The sequence below is a fragment of the Pteronotus mesoamericanus genome, unplaced genomic scaffold (genome assembly GCF_021234165.1).
Source record: "Pteronotus mesoamericanus isolate MK-2021 breed Mesoamerican mustached bat unplaced genomic scaffold, CSHL_Meso_final contig_164, whole genome shotgun sequence".
Classification (NCBI taxonomy): Eukaryota; Metazoa; Chordata; class Mammalia; order Chiroptera; family Mormoopidae; genus Pteronotus; species Pteronotus mesoamericanus.
Window position 1 is genome coordinate 8,795,077 of NW_026555065.1, and position 18,926 is coordinate 8,814,002.

At 43.4% G+C, this 18,926-nt stretch overlaps 1 protein-coding gene across 1 annotated transcript in view; it reads left to right on the forward strand.

The window, feature by feature from the left end:
- Positions 1-875: 875 nt before the first annotated feature.
- Positions 876-18,926, forward strand: part of MYO1E (myosin IE) — a 190,957-nt gene continuing 172,906 nt past the window's right edge. Inside the window, exon 1 of the mRNA XM_054565347.1 lies at positions 876-1,246. Within this exon, the coding sequence (XP_054421322.1) occupies positions 1,244-1,246 (3 nt within the window). The 5' untranslated portion in view covers positions 876-1,243. The remainder of the gene's footprint in view (positions 1,247-18,926) is intronic.

The following is an 18,926-nucleotide window of genomic DNA, read 5'->3' on the forward strand; positions in this document are numbered from 1 at the left end:
TTATGCTTCATAATGTTTTTTGAAGTTTTCAAATCTTACCGCGGACCCCAGGAGCACAATCCTGTTGTGACCCACCAAGATTACTTCCGGAACCCTTAAAACACTAAAATCAGGCTCTTTACCTTTACTTCAGGATTCTGCTTGTTCCCCAACCCAATCTTCTGCCCACTGCCCACCTCATTTCTTGAAACTCCTCACTCTGGAGTATAATGTTCTTTTACAGTCCTGATGGTCCTGCTAATTGCTCTCAACAGATGCGGGTTGGATGGTGCTTTCTCCCCATTTATCTCTCCCCTGTCCCTCTTCTCATTGCACGTGCAATTTCATCAAAACGCCATCCCCGCCCCCCACCCCCCGCACCTTCCCCGCAAAAGCCTTCCTTTGTTTTCCAAGGAAATTCAGGTAAAAGGAGGGGTGGGGGAAATGGTATTTTTGACTTTCCTTACAATCCAGACGTTGGAAAGAAAAAGGATTTCCTTTGGGCTGCTGCCACGACTCTGATCTTTTATGATGATAAAATATTTCCTTCTAAAAAAAGTTATGGGAAAATCATACCACTTCAGCTTGGAAGCTACACCTACTCTAACTTCCGAGTTAAAAAAGAAAAAAAAAAGTGAGAGGTTTACCTCTCTTTTACAGTTTTCTTCCTGACAGTTCAAGTCTGGCAGCCGGGAGCGAGCTGGGGTCAGCGGCGCTGTTCGGGAGCCTGGAGTGAAGACTACAGGATCCAGAGGTCTTTGGAAACTCCGGGAGCTACAAGCTTGTTGGCTACTACGGTTTCCCTAAGGAGTGACGCTCTGAAAACAAACCCTGATTGGTCAGGCCTGAACTGAATTCTCCATTTATGGACAGATTGCCCTGCCCGAGCCGAGGCTCAGCCAGAGGAGTACGGAGTAAGTGGCCGAAGAAAGAGGAGCGAAGCAGGGCAGCTAGGCAGACGCACTGAGAGCATCGGACTCATCAAGGCGGGTGGCGAGCTCCTGGTCCGAGTGGACCCCTGTCTTCGTCCGCACGCACTCCCGCTGCTAATTAGCCTCCGTGTCGCCCTCACCTAGCGCCGCCGATCCCGCCTGGATGGAGTCCCCCTAGGGTTCCCATTGGCTCCTGTGAGTGCTTGGGTGTCGAGAGCCTGTTTTTGGCGAAGGGAACCAACTTTTGAAGTTCGTCCAGGCGACTGCGTTCCAGCAGCCCTACCTCCCCGGCAGCCCGACCCGGCAGAGGCGCGACCGCGCCGCGAGTCACCATGGTGAGTTGGCCGCGCAGCGTCCCAGGGACGCCTGACCCTGGGCTGGGGCAGGAAACCTCAGCGCTGGGCACCCACCTTGGGCGTGCTGCCCAGGCCAGGGGTGGAGAAGGTGGACGCCTGAGTGGGCACGTCGCGATCTCTTATTTCCTGCTGCTTTCCTTATCCCGGGACTGGGGAAGAAGGAGCGAGGGGCCAAGGGAAACTTTCTTTCAAGTCGCCTTCGGCGTCGCGAAACTTTTTGTGGCCGGGTTGCGATGGCTGCCAGCTGTCGGAAGCCAGAATGTGGGGAGATGTGTGTGCAGGGGCACGGCCCGCGGAGGGACTCCCTTTCTTTTTGCTGGGAAGATGGGGCAGCCGCCTGTGCCCCTCTGGTCCCACCGGCCGGGGCGCAAATCGCCGGCACGTTGGCGCGGGAGCCGGCCGGCAGCCCCTCCTTCGTCCCCGCACGCCCCTCCCGCCCGCGGGCACCGGAGCGGACTGCCTCTTTCTCCCATTCTGCCCGGCCGCCGCCCGGCCCGCGCCCGCAAGTTTCCCGTGGCCCTCAGGACGCTGGCTGGGGCCGCGCGGGCCGCACAAAGGCCGGAGGGGGCGCCAGGTAGGGTGAGCACCTGGCGGAGGGCAGGCGCCCGAGAGTGAAAGTGACCGAGTGCAGCCCCGAGCGACGCTGGCCTGGACTAGGAGCTGAGGCGGCCCGGAGGGTCCTTGCGCCCAAGAGGCGAAATAAACACCCCCACCCCCACTCCCACCCCTTCCCCAGTGCGAGGTGACTGGCCCTTTTCGGGTGTACCGTGAGCGGTTCGCACGGGAGGAAGTCGAGTTTTTTGTTCCTTTTCCGTTGGCACTTTGGGAATACCTGGAAGTGGCTGGCGTTTTCTCGGATTCGTTTTTTGACTTTTCCTCCTTTGCCCCAACTCCCCGCCCCCGCCCCCAACAACCTTACCGCATCCCTCGGGCTTTGGTGTAGTTTACTTTCTGAAGCACAAAAGCAAGGACTCTATTTTGAAGCGTTTGGCAGTCCATCAGAAGAAAAAAAGATAAAGTCCTACTGCAAGGCTTCATAGTTTCCACACTTGGTTCTTTTCAAACAATCCTGCATAGGGGGATGAACTAACTGGTCCTCTTTTGGTTTGTTTGTTTTTTTTAATGACTGTGAAAGTGGAGCTAAGTAAAATGATAACCAGAACAGCACTAATTTAAAAATCTGTCCCTCATGACCACCCCGAGGGACATGTAGCTAAGGCCCATCGGAACCTACATGCAAAGCTCAAAAGCAGCCCTTGACCCAGTGTTGTGTTTGTTCAAAAGAATATCACCTTTGCCCCTACCTAAGAGGACACTTGATCTCTAAATAAATTTCCTCTTTCAGTTTTCGGCTTTAAGAATCGGCCTATACTACATTATTTTTGGAACCCCTATAACAACCATTTACGTGCACTGAGTGTGTTGTCTGGGTGGAGCTACCTAAATTGGGCCACTGCCTAATTGGCCACTTAAACTTAAGCAATATGATCGTCCCAGTACTTTAGGATTGCTCTAATTATTTTCCATGGTTCAGTATTTCTAAATCAATGCGTTTTTGTCAAGAGCTTAAAGAATCTTTCTGAATTTAAATCCTTGGGCAGGTGATACCTTAGGAACATGAACTTTCCCTTAGTTAACTTATTTTGCATGCTGGGCAGACTAAAAAGTAGTCTAGGATACGTGTTTTTGGTGACTTGGGAAACTTGGTGCTCAATTTGGCCCCATTGCTGTTGAAGTAGACTATTGGCCAAACGGATCTAGGGGAGAAAGTGACGGAAGACAGTGGTTTCCAGAGTTGTGTAGCATATGTATGGGAGGACAGAGTGGGACTTACCGATTCATGGCTTCCCTGCCATCAGCACAGACGGCTGTGCTGTCGGCTGCCTGGAGACCATCACTGCATCAGACATGGTTGCTGAGGCCATTGAGGCCAGGATTCTCTGACAGAAAAGTTGAAACAGCTGGCTGTCCTGAAATAGGAGGTGTGCCATTGCTTGATCTACTGGATCTAGTGTCATTTGCCAAAATTTTAACAAATAGTTTCTTGGCTGGCTTGAAAAATTAAATTTTTATATTGGATAGGTGAAGTTGCCTTAGAACAGAGCATTAGCCTTAAAAGAAAAAAAAAAAGATGTTATTTATTTATTTTCAGAGAAAGGAGAAGGGAGGGAGGAAGAGACGGAGAGAAACATCAATTGGCTGCCTCTCCTATGCCCCCAACCAGGACCAAACTTGCAACCCAGGCATGTGCCCTGACTGGGAATTGAACCTGTAACCTTTTGCTTTGCAGGACAGTACCCACCCAACTGAGCCACACCAGCCAGGGTGAACATTAGCCCCTTAAATAGGCAGAAACCTCAGTTATAATGTTTACTGTTTACGTAACATTCCTTTAAGCCACATGAGGCTTCACATCTGTCTGGGTCTGCCCAGCTGCATCCCTCAGCTGCTTAGAACAGGAAGAGAAGAGGTATTGCGTTCAGTGGGTGTGCCTGAGGGTTCATTAACCTGGAGAGTAGAATTCATCAGGTTCGTTAACCTGGAGAGTAGAATTCATCAGGCCCTTGGCTGGGCTGTAGGGAGAGCACCTGTACTGTGGATCTCCCGCCGCCCCCACCCCGCCACGCGTTCATGGTCGTTTAGGAAGTCTCTCCACAGGCACCCAAGGCCCAACCAAGACTCATTCAGTTGTGACTCATAAGGAAGATTGCCATTTTCTGACTTATGAGTACAATGTTCAGTTTATATTTACCTGATGTCTTCCTTCTGAAAACTCACTTTGGGACACTTTTCTTCATCTTTGGAGAACCAGGAACACTAGTAGGCAATAGAAATTTTTTTGGAGACTTAAAAAACTGAAAAAAAAAAAAAAATCTCTGATGTCTTTATAATTTCCTGTATGTTAGGAGGGTTTGACAATCTCTTTTGACTTTAATGAAAGGTTTAAATTTTAAAATTAAAATTTAAAAATTTAAGGTTTCCTTCATAGACTCTGGCTTCCTCGTCATCCAAAAAGGAAGTTCTCCTTTTGTGGCTATGACCAGTTTGTGCTGCTGACGGACTAGAACCCAAGTCTATAACTCTGCTGTATACTTTGGACCCAGAAATTATGATTCATAGGTCTTCTGTGACTTAGATAGGCTGAAATATTTAAGTAAACATGAATTGGCCATCACCGCAGAATATATTCAAGATATGTTCCCTTGTCCTTACTTGCATGTTTATTTTGAGTAAGCTGGAGATGTTACACATGAAAATACACAGGAATAGACTTATGGACTTAGAAATCTGATGGAGAGCTGACTACAAGGTAGATAAGTTTCTTTGGGTCTTGAAGGCATGACATGTATTTAGAAAGTCTGGAATCTATTTCAAATATGTTTTCTGGGAAGGTAACCTAGTCCACTCTTGCTGATTAGTTTATCAGACTGCTAAGTGGTTTCCTGGCCAAAACAACACAATAAGACAAAACAAAACCAGAAAGGAATGGGATAAAGTGCAGAAAAGTTTTGATGGAGGCAGAGGGGTGAGGTAAAGATCTGGAGTCTGGGACATTTTCTAGGGGCAAGTACGGGTAGGCGGCCTAGTGGGAAGTATTTTGCCAGCCCAGGGCACGGGTGGAAGCCCAGTAGGGCAGTGGATGGAGAAGGATGGAAAAGTGCAGTAAGCAGGCATTTGCAGAAGCTGAAAACCATCTCCTTCACTGTTTTGCCTGGGATTTCAGCTCTTTCAGTGGTTGCAAACTCAAATATCTAGGGAGGTCAGGATAGGCTTTGATGGAGTGAGGTTGGCCTTTGGAGAGAAATATGGAATGTGTGTCCCATCTAAAGAGGCACCATTACTTGACCCTAGGCCATGGCTACGTTGACTCTATTACCAAATTGTCTCTTTTTTTTTAAGAGAAGCTGAAAATCCAGATTTTTTTTTTTTACCAGACCAGCCAATTTTTAAAAGTGTTCTTTCTATCATCACGGAGATGCCAAACAAACACCTACAGGTCAGCTGTTTGCAGCCATTCTGCTGTAGAGCTCAAAGTGGCGGCCTGTGAGCCACTGCGCTTCCTTCCTTTCTCTCACCAGCAGGAATGTCTAAACTTTAGCCACATATCCAGTAATGCTGTTAGATTTTTATTGATGAATCAACACCTTCCCACGGGGTTTCCCTTAAGAGAGCCATGTAGTGCCAGGGCCCATGGAATCTCTGTGCTATTAAACTGGGGAAATTGGCATCCAGCTGCTACTATTTGGAACCATCTAAATACCAGTGAGACAGTTTTGTGAGTTGTGGCTATAAATCAAACTTCGCTTTCTTAACCCATTAACTCCCTCCTCCAGTGAAAATAGCACCCCCCCCCCCAATATTGTATGACGCACCTCTTGGCCAGTTGAATCTCATGAATTCAAGGTCTGTTTCAGGGGTTATTCTTGGGGCTATATAGTGAACATTTTGGTAGATATGACTTGGAATATAACTTTTTGCTCCTCTATTTAATGTAATGTCATGAACTCATGTGAGACTAAATGAAAGAACATGTAGTAATTTGCATTCCCTGACAAGGAGAGGGTTGAGTCTTATTACTTAGCAGGAATTTATGAAGGCTTTTTTCATCAACTTCAAAAAGCAGAAATATTTTGAAACCTCTATACAAATGCAAGGTATTATGAGCTTCTTAATAGGGTATGTAGAAATTATATGTACAGTCATGATTGTCCAAGTTTGAGTCATCTCCTGTTTTGTTTTTACAAAGATGCAGCAACTTACGTTCTTATTAACATGGGATTATAATGAGTTTCTCCTTGGTGAGTTTTTAACTTTCTTCTTAACCTTGCTGAGACTTAATATTTACAGAGCAAATAAGGGGTTAAAGGTTAAATGCCAAAGGTATTAAAAATAAACATCTCAAAAAAAAAATCTCAGCCTTATAAGCTCATTCTGTAATAATGGTAAACAAATTATGTTTTGAATTTCAACCTCAGAATTTATTTTGGCAGAGATGAAAGGTTTTTGGGCATCCTAGCAAAGTTGGTTTTTGTTTTTTTTTTTTACATATCTTTATGACAGCCACACTTGAGAGAAATAGAACTCTAAAAGTCTTCCCTAAAATAGTGACGTTGGCTGTGGCCAACTGTGGAACTTACACTGTGCATCTGTCAGCCCTCCCTCCGGAGTTGCCACCATGGGAACAATGTCATTAACATTGTTCAAAGCACTTTAGAATGGTCTTTTTATTATTATTATTTTTTTTTTTTACTTCCTTTACGACCTAAAATGTTTGTGTTCAGCCTGATCACCCATCTTACTCACCAGAATTAGCACCAGGTTCCCCTGAGCTGTTTCCAAAATTTATATTCTGCCTCAATGGAGGAAAAATTGGCCGTACTAAAGATGCGCAGTATCGCGTAGAACAGGCTGTGGGGGCCGAAGAGGATGTGGCTCCTCCCACAGGAATAAGTATAAGAGCTATGCTGCCAGGGGCCACACTGCCCTGGGTGTTCTGAGTTCTGATGTGTTTGTTGAAAATTCATTCACAGGACTTCATAATCCTATGCTACATTGTAGAAAGGAAAACACACTCCATTGTAGAAATCCCAGAAGAGAGCTAAAGAATTCTGTCCTGGATCCTTTTGCTTGACTCTGCAGAGATCTAGAGGGGTTAGATGGCTTTGAGAGTCTCAGAGCTAGGTTTTGGTGGGCTGGTGCCAGAATCCAGGTTTTCTGGTCACGATCTAATCAGGCTTTCCCACCAAACCATGATGGTGGATTAGAGTCTTATTTCCATAGAGTCTAGACATGATCAGGCAATTTTCTTTCTGGGACCATTCAAGAAAGCCTGTTTGGAGATAGAAGGTTGTTACTTATTTTTGATTCATTATTATCATAACTATAAAGATTAAAGAAATACATTTAGAATAATTCGCCCATAATAATTCTACCCTAATGGTATTATTTTCATGTTTTTGGGTTTTCTTCTAGTCTATCCAAAACACACATCGTTTTATGGAGTTGTAATTATTGGGCAACTATACAATTTGTGCTCTGTATTTTCCCACTTATTTTATAAATCCTTTTCCTTGGTAAGCATACTCATCATGTTTTGGTGGCAGTGTAATAATCCCATGTCGCCTGATTGCCTAATCTGAGTCATAACTGTACAGAGACCTCTCCCGTTTTGGACAGCGTCATTGTGGGATGCCGTGCATTGGGAAGCGTTCCCCCTGCCCCCACCAGAACTGCTCTGGTCAGTAATGAGCTGCTCAGCATCCCGTCACTCCTTAGGCACGGAGTCAGCCTTTGGTATAGAGTCTGGAGCAAGACAGGCAGGTGTGGGGTGCACTACACCCTCCCAAGTCCTGGCCCGAAGGTGGGAACTGTTGGTGTTGCCCCTGGATTATGGTGTTGGCATGCGAATGTGTGACGCCAGTGGGTGCCCAGGCCTCTGGCTCCAACTTGGCAATTATAAGTGATCTTGTCACAGAATGCAAGTAATTGGAGATGGAGAGCTTTGATCGCTGAAGTGGAGAAGACATAGAAGTTGCAAAGGAGGTTAGCATACATGCCTGATATGTAGGCGTTCTTACCAAATGTGCTGGCAGCCGCCAGGAAATCCAAGCTGAGTTAAGTTCTGCCTCTGCTTATGATGAGCTCAGGGTCTAGTGGGGAAATGGTAACAGAAGGCTTTCATACAAGTGATTTCTTTTCATTCCTGCACCAATGATGGTTTTTGTTGCTGTTTTTATAGGTTAAAAAAAAAAAGTGTGGCAAGGAAAAGAATTGCTCAGGACCATACAACTTGTATCTAATGAACCAAGTCTGCTAATTTATGCTTGTTTGAAAGTAATTATTTCTAAATTTGAAAATTCTGAGCCCAAGTATCTGTATAACACTTCGTCATCTCACATACTCCTGAGGGAAGGCAAGGTTGATTTTTTTTTTTTTATCATTTATTTTAGCTAATTTTATTCAGTAATTCCAGGGCGGGATAATATAGACCTAAGAACATTGTCTGTTGTGCCAAGTAACGGTCTGGGTTTTAATTTCTTTATTTGGGGCTTTGCGGATCACAGTTTTGGGACTAGTTGATATCACAGTGGGAGCAAGCCCAAGGGGAAGTCATGCTAGACAGCTCTCTGATCTCAGTTAGGTTTAAAAGACAGAAAATAAGGGAAATGAGATAACCCATGAAAAAAATTCAGCCCTTTAGTCCATGTATACATGACAGAAAACTAAGGGAAAAAATGGGTATTATATCATTATTCTCTTAGTCATTTACTTTTAAAATTTATTTTTCATTTTTTTAGTCTTTTAGTAATTTAATTGGCATGACCAGCATTTGATGTTGACAGCAATTTTGCATAGTATTACCTGGTAAAAGTAATGAACAGGACCAAGATTTACCATGGATCACTATGTTTTGTACAGCATCATTGTGTGACTGTAAGGAGTTTTTGACAACCAAAATATCGGGTTGTTTTTTTTGTGTCCCCAATTAGATGCAGACTTTTGTGATAGGAAATTCTGGATTTGAATGTAGTAGCATCTACTAAGCTGTTTGAGGGTGTAAAGGCAGCTTCCTCCAAGACTTGGTAATGTGCCAATGCAGAAATACGGGTGCGAAGCGATAGCAATTGGTCTTTCCCCCATCAGATTGGCAGAGATTCCTAATATTTGGGGGTGTCCTGGGGGTCCTCTGAAAACACGTTGGAAGCTCTTGACCTGTTGCTTGACAATGTTTGTAATAGTAAAGACAAATAAAAAGGAAGAATATAAAGGGCCATTAGTAGAGACATGCATAAAGACATAACATTGATAATAGAACATCAGTATGGATAGATTTCAGACAGGTAGTGTGGAGAAGCAAGTTGTAGAAAGATACATGTAATATAAAACCATTTAAGAAAAAATTTAGGGGAGGAGATTGGGGACTGGGTAAAAATGATGAAGGGGTTAAGTACAGATTGATAGTTACAAAATGGTCATGGGGATATCAAGTACAGTGTAGGAAATACAGTCAATAGTATTGTAATAACTATGGACCGTACCAGGTGGATACTAGGGAAATATCAGGGGGATCATTTTGTAAAGTATATGATTGTCTAACCACTATATTGTACACCTGAAACTAATACTAAATCATATTGAATGTAAACTGTAATTGAAAAAAATTTTAAATGAAAAAACTGAAAAAAAGAAAATTTAAAAACATAAAACAAGGCTGTATATATTGTTTGGAATAGGCATATATGTATATATTTATGTGTATATTCTTTTCAAAATATGAATCAATGGACTAGAAGGGTACCCAATTCCATCTGCTGAAGGGAGAAGAGGGAAAGGGAGAAGACCAGTCAGTGGATTGACTTTAATGCTATCAGTAATGTTTTATTTGCTTTATATATTAAAAAATCAAAAGCACATATGATAAAATAGTATAATTAATTCTGGGCTTCATGAACATAGACATTTATGTTATTCTCCATAGTTTTAACATCTTTTTCTAATTAAGAAGAATAAACACATAAACATACAATTCTTTATATAATTTTAGGCGGTTTATAAACTTTCAAAGCCCATGCAATATTCTTCCAAAAGTTGTAGCAAACATTGTCTTGAGATGAATATTAGGGAGTATGTTCAATTTTGGATCTATGTCACGTTATTTTATTGAGAGTTGAATACAATCAACCCAATAGTTAAGTCCCATTGAGTGTTATGTAAAGTGTCGTTAGTGATTACGCCCCAGGAGGTTCAGTACATCTAAGTATATCTTGGTCACCTTTTCTTCCCTATTGTGTTAGCTTTTGGTATAACAAACCATCCCAAACTTGGTGGCTTAAATAATAAAAATCTATTATTTCTTATGATTTTGTGCATTGGCTGGACAGTTCTGGGCTGGATTGGCTCATCAGATCCCTGAGGTCAGCTGGGGGTGGCTTGGCTGGAGATGGAAGATGACCTCACTCACATGTCTGATAGTTGGCACAGTTTCGTTTGGGGCAGTAGAGATGACTTGGCCATGTATCTCTTGTCACAACAGGCGAATCCTGGCTTGTTTACATGGTAGTGGTTACAGGGTTCCAAAGTACAACAAAAGAGAATGCGAGTCCCAATGAATAAGCACGTTTTAAACCTCTGCTGGCATCATGCTTGCTATTATCTCATTGGCCAAAGCAAATCACATGGGAGAGCACTGCCCGGGGCCTCAGATACAGTTCTCCATCCCCAACCTTCTCTTCCGACTTGCCTTAACTGGGTGAATACATTGAAGCAGGACTAGATTGAGTGGCAGCACGTATTTTCCCTGACTGACCCTCTCAGCCCCTGTGTATGACGGAAGTCTCCATGGCTCCTGAAATGTCCACTGCTGTTTTCCCAAAGCATGAAGAATTGGAAATGCAGGGTTTTGTTTTGTTTTCTCCCAGAATGGAGACTCAGTGTGATTTTTAAATTGCTATTTTTGTTGGGGGAAAAAGTAAAAGCAGAAGCTAACGAGAAGAAGAAAAATCATTTCTATCTGTTAATGGAAGTTTGTGAAAATAACAAGCATTTTACAATTAAGTCCAGACTGAGAGAGCAGTGAATCTTGGCCAAACAAGACTGAGCTAGATGGCCTGTTGGACATAAGAGTGGAATAAGACTATTGGAACAGGTGGGGACAACACTGCCCGTTGCCTAACTCTGCCTTCTGAGCCAGCACTGAGCTGTGCGTGTGGAGAAAGACATTCCTCTCACACACAAAAATACTTTTTTTGTCTTGGTTGAAAGTCATGCCTTTTGGACTCTAAGGTGGTTCCTAAAATAACACTGTGTCAATTCCATATTTTGGGAGCCACACACTGTGCTGCCTGTGGGCTCCTCAACAAGATGTAAATTGAATTGGATTAATTTAGCTTTGTGCTTAAGTCTCAAAAAAATCCATTAACCTATGGGTCTTCTTTGACTTTCTACTTCTTGCTTCTTTTTTTAAAATTATTTTTTAAAAAAGATTTTATTTATTTATTTTTAGAGAGAGGGAGAAAGAAAGGGAGAGAAACATCATGTGGTTGCCTCTTGCAAGATCTCCCAGCCAGGGACCTGGCCCATAACCCAGGCATGTGCCCTGACTGGAATCAAACCAGCGACCTTTTAGTTCATGGGGCAACGCCCAACCCACTGACCCACACCAGTTAGAGCGACTCCTTCTCACTTTTTAAATGAAAAAGAAAAATTAAAAGTAGACAAATGGGTTGAAAACTCATCTCCTAACTTTAACAATTGAAAACTGATGGCCAGCCTTGTTTCCTCCATTTTGTTATATGGTATATCACATTGATCGATTTGTGGGCATTGAACCAATCTTGCCTCCCTGGAATAAATCCTACTTGATCCTTTTAATGTATTATTGAATTTGGTTTGCTAGCGTTTTGTTGAGGATTTTTGCATATATATGTTCATCAGGGATTTTGGTCTGTGACTTTTCTGTAGTGTTCTTGTCTGGTTTTGGCATCAGGGGAATGCTGGCCTTGTAAAATGAGTTTGGAAGTGTTTCCTCTGGTTCTATTTTTTGGAAGGGTTTGGGAAGGAGTGGCATTAATTCTTCTTTAAATATTTGGTAGAATTCACCAGTGAAGCCATCTGGTCCTGGACTTTGTTTATTGGGAGGTTTTTCATTAGTGATTCAATCTCCTTACTAGTAATTGGTCTGTTACAGATTTTCTATTTCTTCATGATACAGTTTTGGTAGGTTGTATATTTCTAGAACTATCCCTTTCTTCTAGGTTGTCTAATTTGTTCAGTTTTGTTTTCCTCTCTTCTCGGCTCCCTTTGGTTTATTTTGAAGCAAATCCTAGATATCATATCATTTCATCTTATGTATGTATTACATTGGCTTTGAAATAAAGCAAATCTCAGCTATTGGCACTAACTCTCCTTTGGGCAGGAAAAAGGGGTGTGTCTCAGAGAATCAAAGCAAGTAGCTTCCCTTTGACATTTAACAGTAAAGGCTTTGTTTCACAGAATTCTGGAGACATCTTCAGTCACTGGGTGGAATTCTTAAAGCTTGGTCCAGTCTCATCTACAGGAGTGTCTGGCAGTGATGTCTTGACATCTGTTGTCTTGGTGTGCAGGCTGGGGTGACTCTCCACGCTACAGTCCCAGCTCTGCTCAGGCACTGCCTTTAGGGGTGATGGGTAGAAACAGTTTGTGGTTATTAATCTCTTCATTCCTTCTTATACCTACCTGTATCATGGTGATGGCTATGCAGATAATTCTTGTTCCTTTCAGTGATCAGATACCTCGAACATAGAATATAGAATGTCAAGATGAGAAATACCCTGGAGATTACTTTGGGGTTTCTATGAAATTGTAAGCTGACATTTGCGCCTGCGTTCATGTGCGCATTTTTTTCCTGGGAAGAAGATTCATAAATCCCCAGTGTGGTCCATGGCCTTCCCAAACGTCCCAAGAACTTAAGTAGCCTGACTAAGCTCATCTGGAAACTTATTAGAAGAGGTGGCACTAGAATACAAGTCCCTTGAAACACAGTCCAGCGATCTTGGTCCTCGATCTGCTTTTGCTGTCAATGTTTGAAAATCAAACCTAATAAAGCATTAGAAGGGAGGTCAAAAGTAGTAAGTTAAAATAATTTTTTGTAAGATTCCCAGAGACACTAAACCAATATAAGTTATAGTGAGGTAATGGTAGGTATTATTTATTGACAAGTAACTTGATTTTTCAGAATAATAATAAAGCATAAAAACAAAGTCACAGCATTGGTCTTATATTTGTTATGTTTTTTATATTCTCCTGTGATCACAGAGAGGAAGACATCTAATACAAACTTCAAATATAAATCAAGGGCATAAGGCTTTGACTTTGTAAATAATTAAAACCTCAATTCCCTGGTGAGGATTCATTGTTATTAATTATAAAATTAGTATTTATTTATTGAGGACACACAATAAGAAGGAAATTGCTGGGCTCTGGACTAGGGCTTGGGATGTAGAAAAAAATGGAACTGGGACAGTCTCTTGCTTCCAGCTCTCCCCTGCCACAAGCCTCCATCTCTCTACCTTGCATTCTGTTCCTTCCCCCATGGCTTCTGTCCAGAAGCAGGAGGGATGCGTGGGAGGGTGGGAGAAGGCAGGAGACGTAATTTGCACCTGTTAAGAAATGAGGACATATAATTAAGTCTGCCAAAAGAAGGTGAGCCCTTTTTCTCCTCCTCCGTGGACCCCTGCTTAGCACCTCTCCAGTGAGTTTGGTGCACCAGTGTGTCAAACGTCATCTACTCTACAGAGACCATAAAGGACTGTCCTCTGAGGGGCCATGAATCAAAGTCTTCAGTTTTTGCAGCATTTGTGTATATTGTCTGTCAGTTGGCAAAGGTGTATTTTGTATACGGTAGATTTAAGATGTGGTGAATCGCAAGATTCCACTACCCGCTGAGTCCTCTGGATTTCAGCACTTCATTATGGCTTCAACCTACCTTTTTGCTTTGTCTCTCACCTAGATCATCTGGCGAAGTTCAGCTACTTGCTGTGCCCCTTAGAGGCTTGGGTGTTCTCCCCTTTGGCTGACGTCTGGCTGCCATCAGTTCTCTCCCCTCCCCCGTTCCAGTGGTCTAATTTTCTTTTTGGGCCAGACCCTATTGCACCTTCTTGGGTCTCGTAGTTGGAAGTTATCTTAAATCCCCTGGCTCTTTATGTGTGAAAATTTTAATTATTGTTTATGCTCATTTTATCTTCCTTTCTGATCAGTTACTTTTCGGGTAGAGTCCTTTCCTGTTCATTTTATATCCCACCGTCTGCCCCTTATTATGACTTGCCATCCTAGGTATACAGAACTATTTTAAGCATCCTGGAGGAAACAATGCTTGCATGTCCTTATGCTGTGTGCGAGTATACTTTCTTTAAGGCTGCCCCCAGGTCTCTATCTTCAGGGATGGAAGTAGAGTGCAGAACTGCCAACAAAAAGAAAAACTCTGAAAACCCACTTCAATAACCTGCTGCTCTGGATTGCTCCGCTAATGGAAAGAAACAGGTGGGGAGCTAGTTGATCAGTTAAAGCGCGCTGTGATTCAAATGTCACCGTAGCCTTTGATTTTAATGGGAATGAGGTCATCTGATGCAGATGTCACTCCTCACTTCATTCAGCCTGCCCTGCGGAGAGATGGAATGGTGAGGACAGAGAGAAGGATAAGGATGCTTAAAAGGGCACCTGAAAGCCAAGCCGCTCTGTCACGAAAGGCAGGAGAATCAGCCGGCTCATCACCGTGCCTTTCTTTGCTCACGGAAGGGTCCACCCCTACCCCCAACTCTTTCAAAATCTGTGAAGAAAGTTCTCCTGGAAAAGGGAGTCTACTGTCTATGTTGCCAGTGATTTTTACAAGTATGGATGTTTAAGAAATAGGCAGAGATAATAGAATGGAAGAAGGAATTGAGAGAATTGAAATGGAGTTTTTGATCTTTTTTTTATTGTATGTGGTTTTGGAGGACAGGTTTAAAATTCACAGGAAATCCAAATACTGCCAAATTCAAACTTTCTTCAGGAAATATTTGTACTGGAACTCATCAACTAACGAAATGGGCGGATTTGCACTTTGGGAGCTTTTTGGAACAAGTTTTCCAAGCTCAGCTCCAGGTGGATGCGGTGAGGTCGTCTGAGCTGTCCTAAGTATAAAAGAAGTGGCCTCCCAGGTGAGGCAAGAGGGAACGGGAAAAGACCAGGTAACTGAGGTGGGGGTGGCGGGTCGGAAAGATCTGTGTGGCCTTCAGTTAGAACATTTTCAGTGAGGAATGTTGAGTGACTTGCAGATGGCTAGGCGTGGAGGAGTTGGGATAGGCAAGGTAAGTTGGGGTCCTCCTGCCAACGGGAGGTTTTTGAGTGATATTAATTCATTAAACATTTGTTTATTATTCTGTCTTAGTAGGCTGTAAACTCCTAAAGGGGACGCTTTGTTATGCTCACTTTTTGTGTTTCCATCACCTAGTGCAGTGCCTGTCATGCAGGACTTGGCTTGAATTGAACCAAACTCCCCAGGGAACCCTGAAAACCTTCCAATGCAACTGGGTTGTAGCAAGGCAGTGCAGCCTCCGGTGAAAGAGTGATTGATGAGAGCGGGTGGATTAGAATAGACAGTTAACTAATTGTAAACTGGAAATGTTTTTCAAAGATAAAAATAGCCCCCTCAGATAAAACCTGGAGGGCTTCCTTTTGAGTTTTCTTTTAATAGAACAGGATGATAGCAGGTTCAGCTCAGCTCCTGCAGAAGGCACAGACTGCGGAGGGAAGCTGGGTGGGCTGCAGTGGCTCCCACTCTCCCCCTGTCCTCCCCAACCCTCCTGCCGCTGAGACCTGGCAAGGCCCAGTGACTACCTGAGGCCACTCAGTGAGTCCCAATTTATCCCCTCAAGGTGAGTGCAACTCTCCAGGAAAAATGGAGACAAAATTCCCCAGGACCCTTTCCAATGAAAAGTTCCCAACACCACGTGGAACCCTTCCAAATCACGTGTGACCTGCGACCTCACTTCAGGGCTTTTTTCCACTGTGCCCCCGCCACAGATAAGAAGAAGATAAGAAGGTAGAAAGACCGATAAGACCGTTTTCCTTGCTCAGCTGTGTAGAACTTCAGAATGTAAAATGTCTGGACTGCCCGTGTTTTTCCTTAGGCAGCCTAACCACTCACCTGCCCAAGTGGGATCTGGTTTTGCTCTCCTCCAAAGGCCGGATGATCTCCAGAGAGACGTGCTAACAGCTTAATTGTTTTGTTGATTCTGCCCCTCACAAATTCCAGTAGCTTCCTGTGCATTGAGAGTAAAACTTCTTCCCACTCTCTGGGCATTTCTTTTTGGTTTTGAATGGCTCTTAAAGTGTGCTCTTAATGTTGTTTTGAAAGGGTGGTTCGCCCCTAGTGATAGGTGCAGCTTTCTCTAAACACTTTTCTGGGTGTGGGGTGGAGAAAGTGAGAGAAAGGGAGAGGGTTAAAAAAAAAAAAGATTATATACACCCTACCTATACGACAAACTAGGTTGTTTTGGAGCGTGGTGTTTCTGAAGTTGTGGTCATTTGGCTCACCTACTTTAGTTTTGGGGGTTAAAAGATTAGTGCATGCAAGGGAATGCTGATAGTTAGCCTGACAAAAACTGTGCATTTACAGAGCTGTGGTTTGCTTTTCAAAACGTAGAAACGTTGACAAGGTTTGTTTCTTCACCTAGGACAAAGAATTCTAAGTATAAGACTATTCTGGTTCATGTAGTAAATGCATTTTTATATGTTCAGTGTCAATGACACATTTTAGATCAAATAGCTTTATGATGCATTAGGACAGTAATTCTCAATGCAGAGAGAATCTGACTTTTGGGAAGGGGAAATGTGAAGGCTGAAGACTACACTGATTTAGTTTAAGTCCACATATACTGCCCTCTGTTTCCTGCCAACTGGAGTTTGGGAATTTTAGAGGTAGGAAGTCATGTCATAGACCTTAATGTTATGAATCACTCAGACAAATACAGGATGATGCTATTTTTGGTTATGTTGGTAATTAAGCAGGATTATATGATGGTAAAGAGATTTCAGTGGCTTCCCCCACGTTCTGAGGGTGTTCTGTGCTTTGCATTCTCAGTGGTTCTGCCTGGAGACCTTAGCCTGTGGTGGGGGGTGGTACGCTTCTGTGGATTGAACTGTTTTCCACCCCTTTGAAAAGAATAGAATCTGCTATTGGAATTAACCAGTTACCAAGGGCCCACTCTGTATATCCAGCATTTGCACATTGTAAATGGTAGGTGTAATTTTTCTTGGTTTGCAGTCAAGGAAAATATACATGAGTTAGGTAACCTACTCAAAGTGACCCATCTGAAAAGTGGCAGAGGAGGGATTTAAATGCAGCATCACCAGAATCTAAGGTCTGCTTTGGAGAGGAGCTGTCTGTTCCTAGGAATATGCATATTCAAACCATGAGTGCATGGGCTAGAAGCACAGGCATTACCTGGGTTGTTATTACAACTACAGGACTTCAGGCTCCACCCCCGACCTACTGATTCTGAGTCTTCATTTTAACAAGCTCTCCAGGTAATTGATTGCAAAGCACTAGTGCACAGGAACACTGTGGTCCAAGCAAGGTAACATGACTCCAAACATGCCTCCAGAGGAAGTCTAATGGTTGTCCTCCCAGATGTCATCTTTTAAGGACAGGGATGCAACTAAGCATCATGAACTTTCAGGGATGCGGCCATTAAGCAGTCACCTCTAATTTTGCTGCCCATACAAAAATGACAGGGCAAAGCTCAGGAGTGGGATTGAGGGAAAGTTTTCTCCCAGGTAATTCTGGAGTCAGCTGTTCTAAAATAGAGGCACAGTGGTTGTCTACTGCATGCTTGGAAACTTCTTGACCCAGAATGTCTCTTCCGTGGCTGTTGTTGATGCCAAGCTTCCTACCGTTATAGATCCCTCTGAGCTGCTGCATTGTACTTGATAAAATGCTGCTTGCTTGTCATTTAGTAACACCTCACTGTGCCCTAGTCTGTTCAATCTTTCTAAAGTGGCCAAGAGCAGATTTTGTCAGCGTGGAGAAAGAAGAAAGAGGTCCAGAGGGGAATATCAATAGTGTGAAAATAGAGAAGGGCATTGAAAATAGCCCAACCTCCAGAACATTCCAGTCCTGGGGCTGGAGAAAGTGCAGTTACCTTCTCCTAACTGGTTTTCCTTTTAGAATTCCCCCAGACACCTAGGCTGGAGACATCTTGGTCCTTGTCTGTCATTCGCCTCCCTGCCAGACTCCGGTCGGCTCCCGAGCTCCAGGAGTATGTCCTCACAGTGTTCTCCCTTCCTTTCCTCAGCTGTCACCCTAGTTTGAATCTGCATTGTTTTCCTCTGGAATCATCACAAGAGTTCCTTAAGTGATCTTCACTCTCATCCCCTATAATTCACAGAAACAGCATTGCCTGAATCATCTTCCTGCTGATACAGATTTGGACCTGTCATTCTTACTCAAAAACTCAGCTTTTACTCAGAACAGACTAAAACCCCCAGTGCGGCACTGTCTCAGTGACAGCTTTTCCAGGCTGCCTCTGTGTAATTGTTATTTTCCAGTAGTCTTTCTGAAGTGTGGAAACTTCATGAGGGCAACCTGAATCTGAATGCCTGTTCCCATTACTAGTTCCTGGCATAGTGCCTGCACATAATAGTTTTGCAATAAATATTGATTGACGGAATGAACGAGCTGATTCTCATATTGATGTTTTACAGTCTGGCAGGAATACACTCCTTGGTCAGGCCATTTTCCATGACTGGACTTCCCTTCCCTTTTTTTGCCATTTATCAGAATTGCTTGAGACCCAGATAAAGGCTCATGTCCTAGAAACCTTTGCTTCAGCTCACTGGAATCATTCCTTCTTTAAATCTGTAGCTCTTGTCCTGGAGTCATTTATTCGGTACTTAATTATATGTGACCTTGCATTGTCGTCTGTGTATAAGTCATACTGCCCAGATAGAACGTAAGCTCCTTGAGGTAAGAAATGATTTGCACTCCTTTATACTCTACATAATTTGTCATCCTTCCCTTTGGCCTTTCCACACTCCTGCATGCCCTCCCTATTCCTGGCCATTCAGCCATGGAACAGGTACCTCCTCCCCGCAGGAATGCATATGGTCCTTGGGGACAGGTACCGTGTCCTTTGGTCATCTA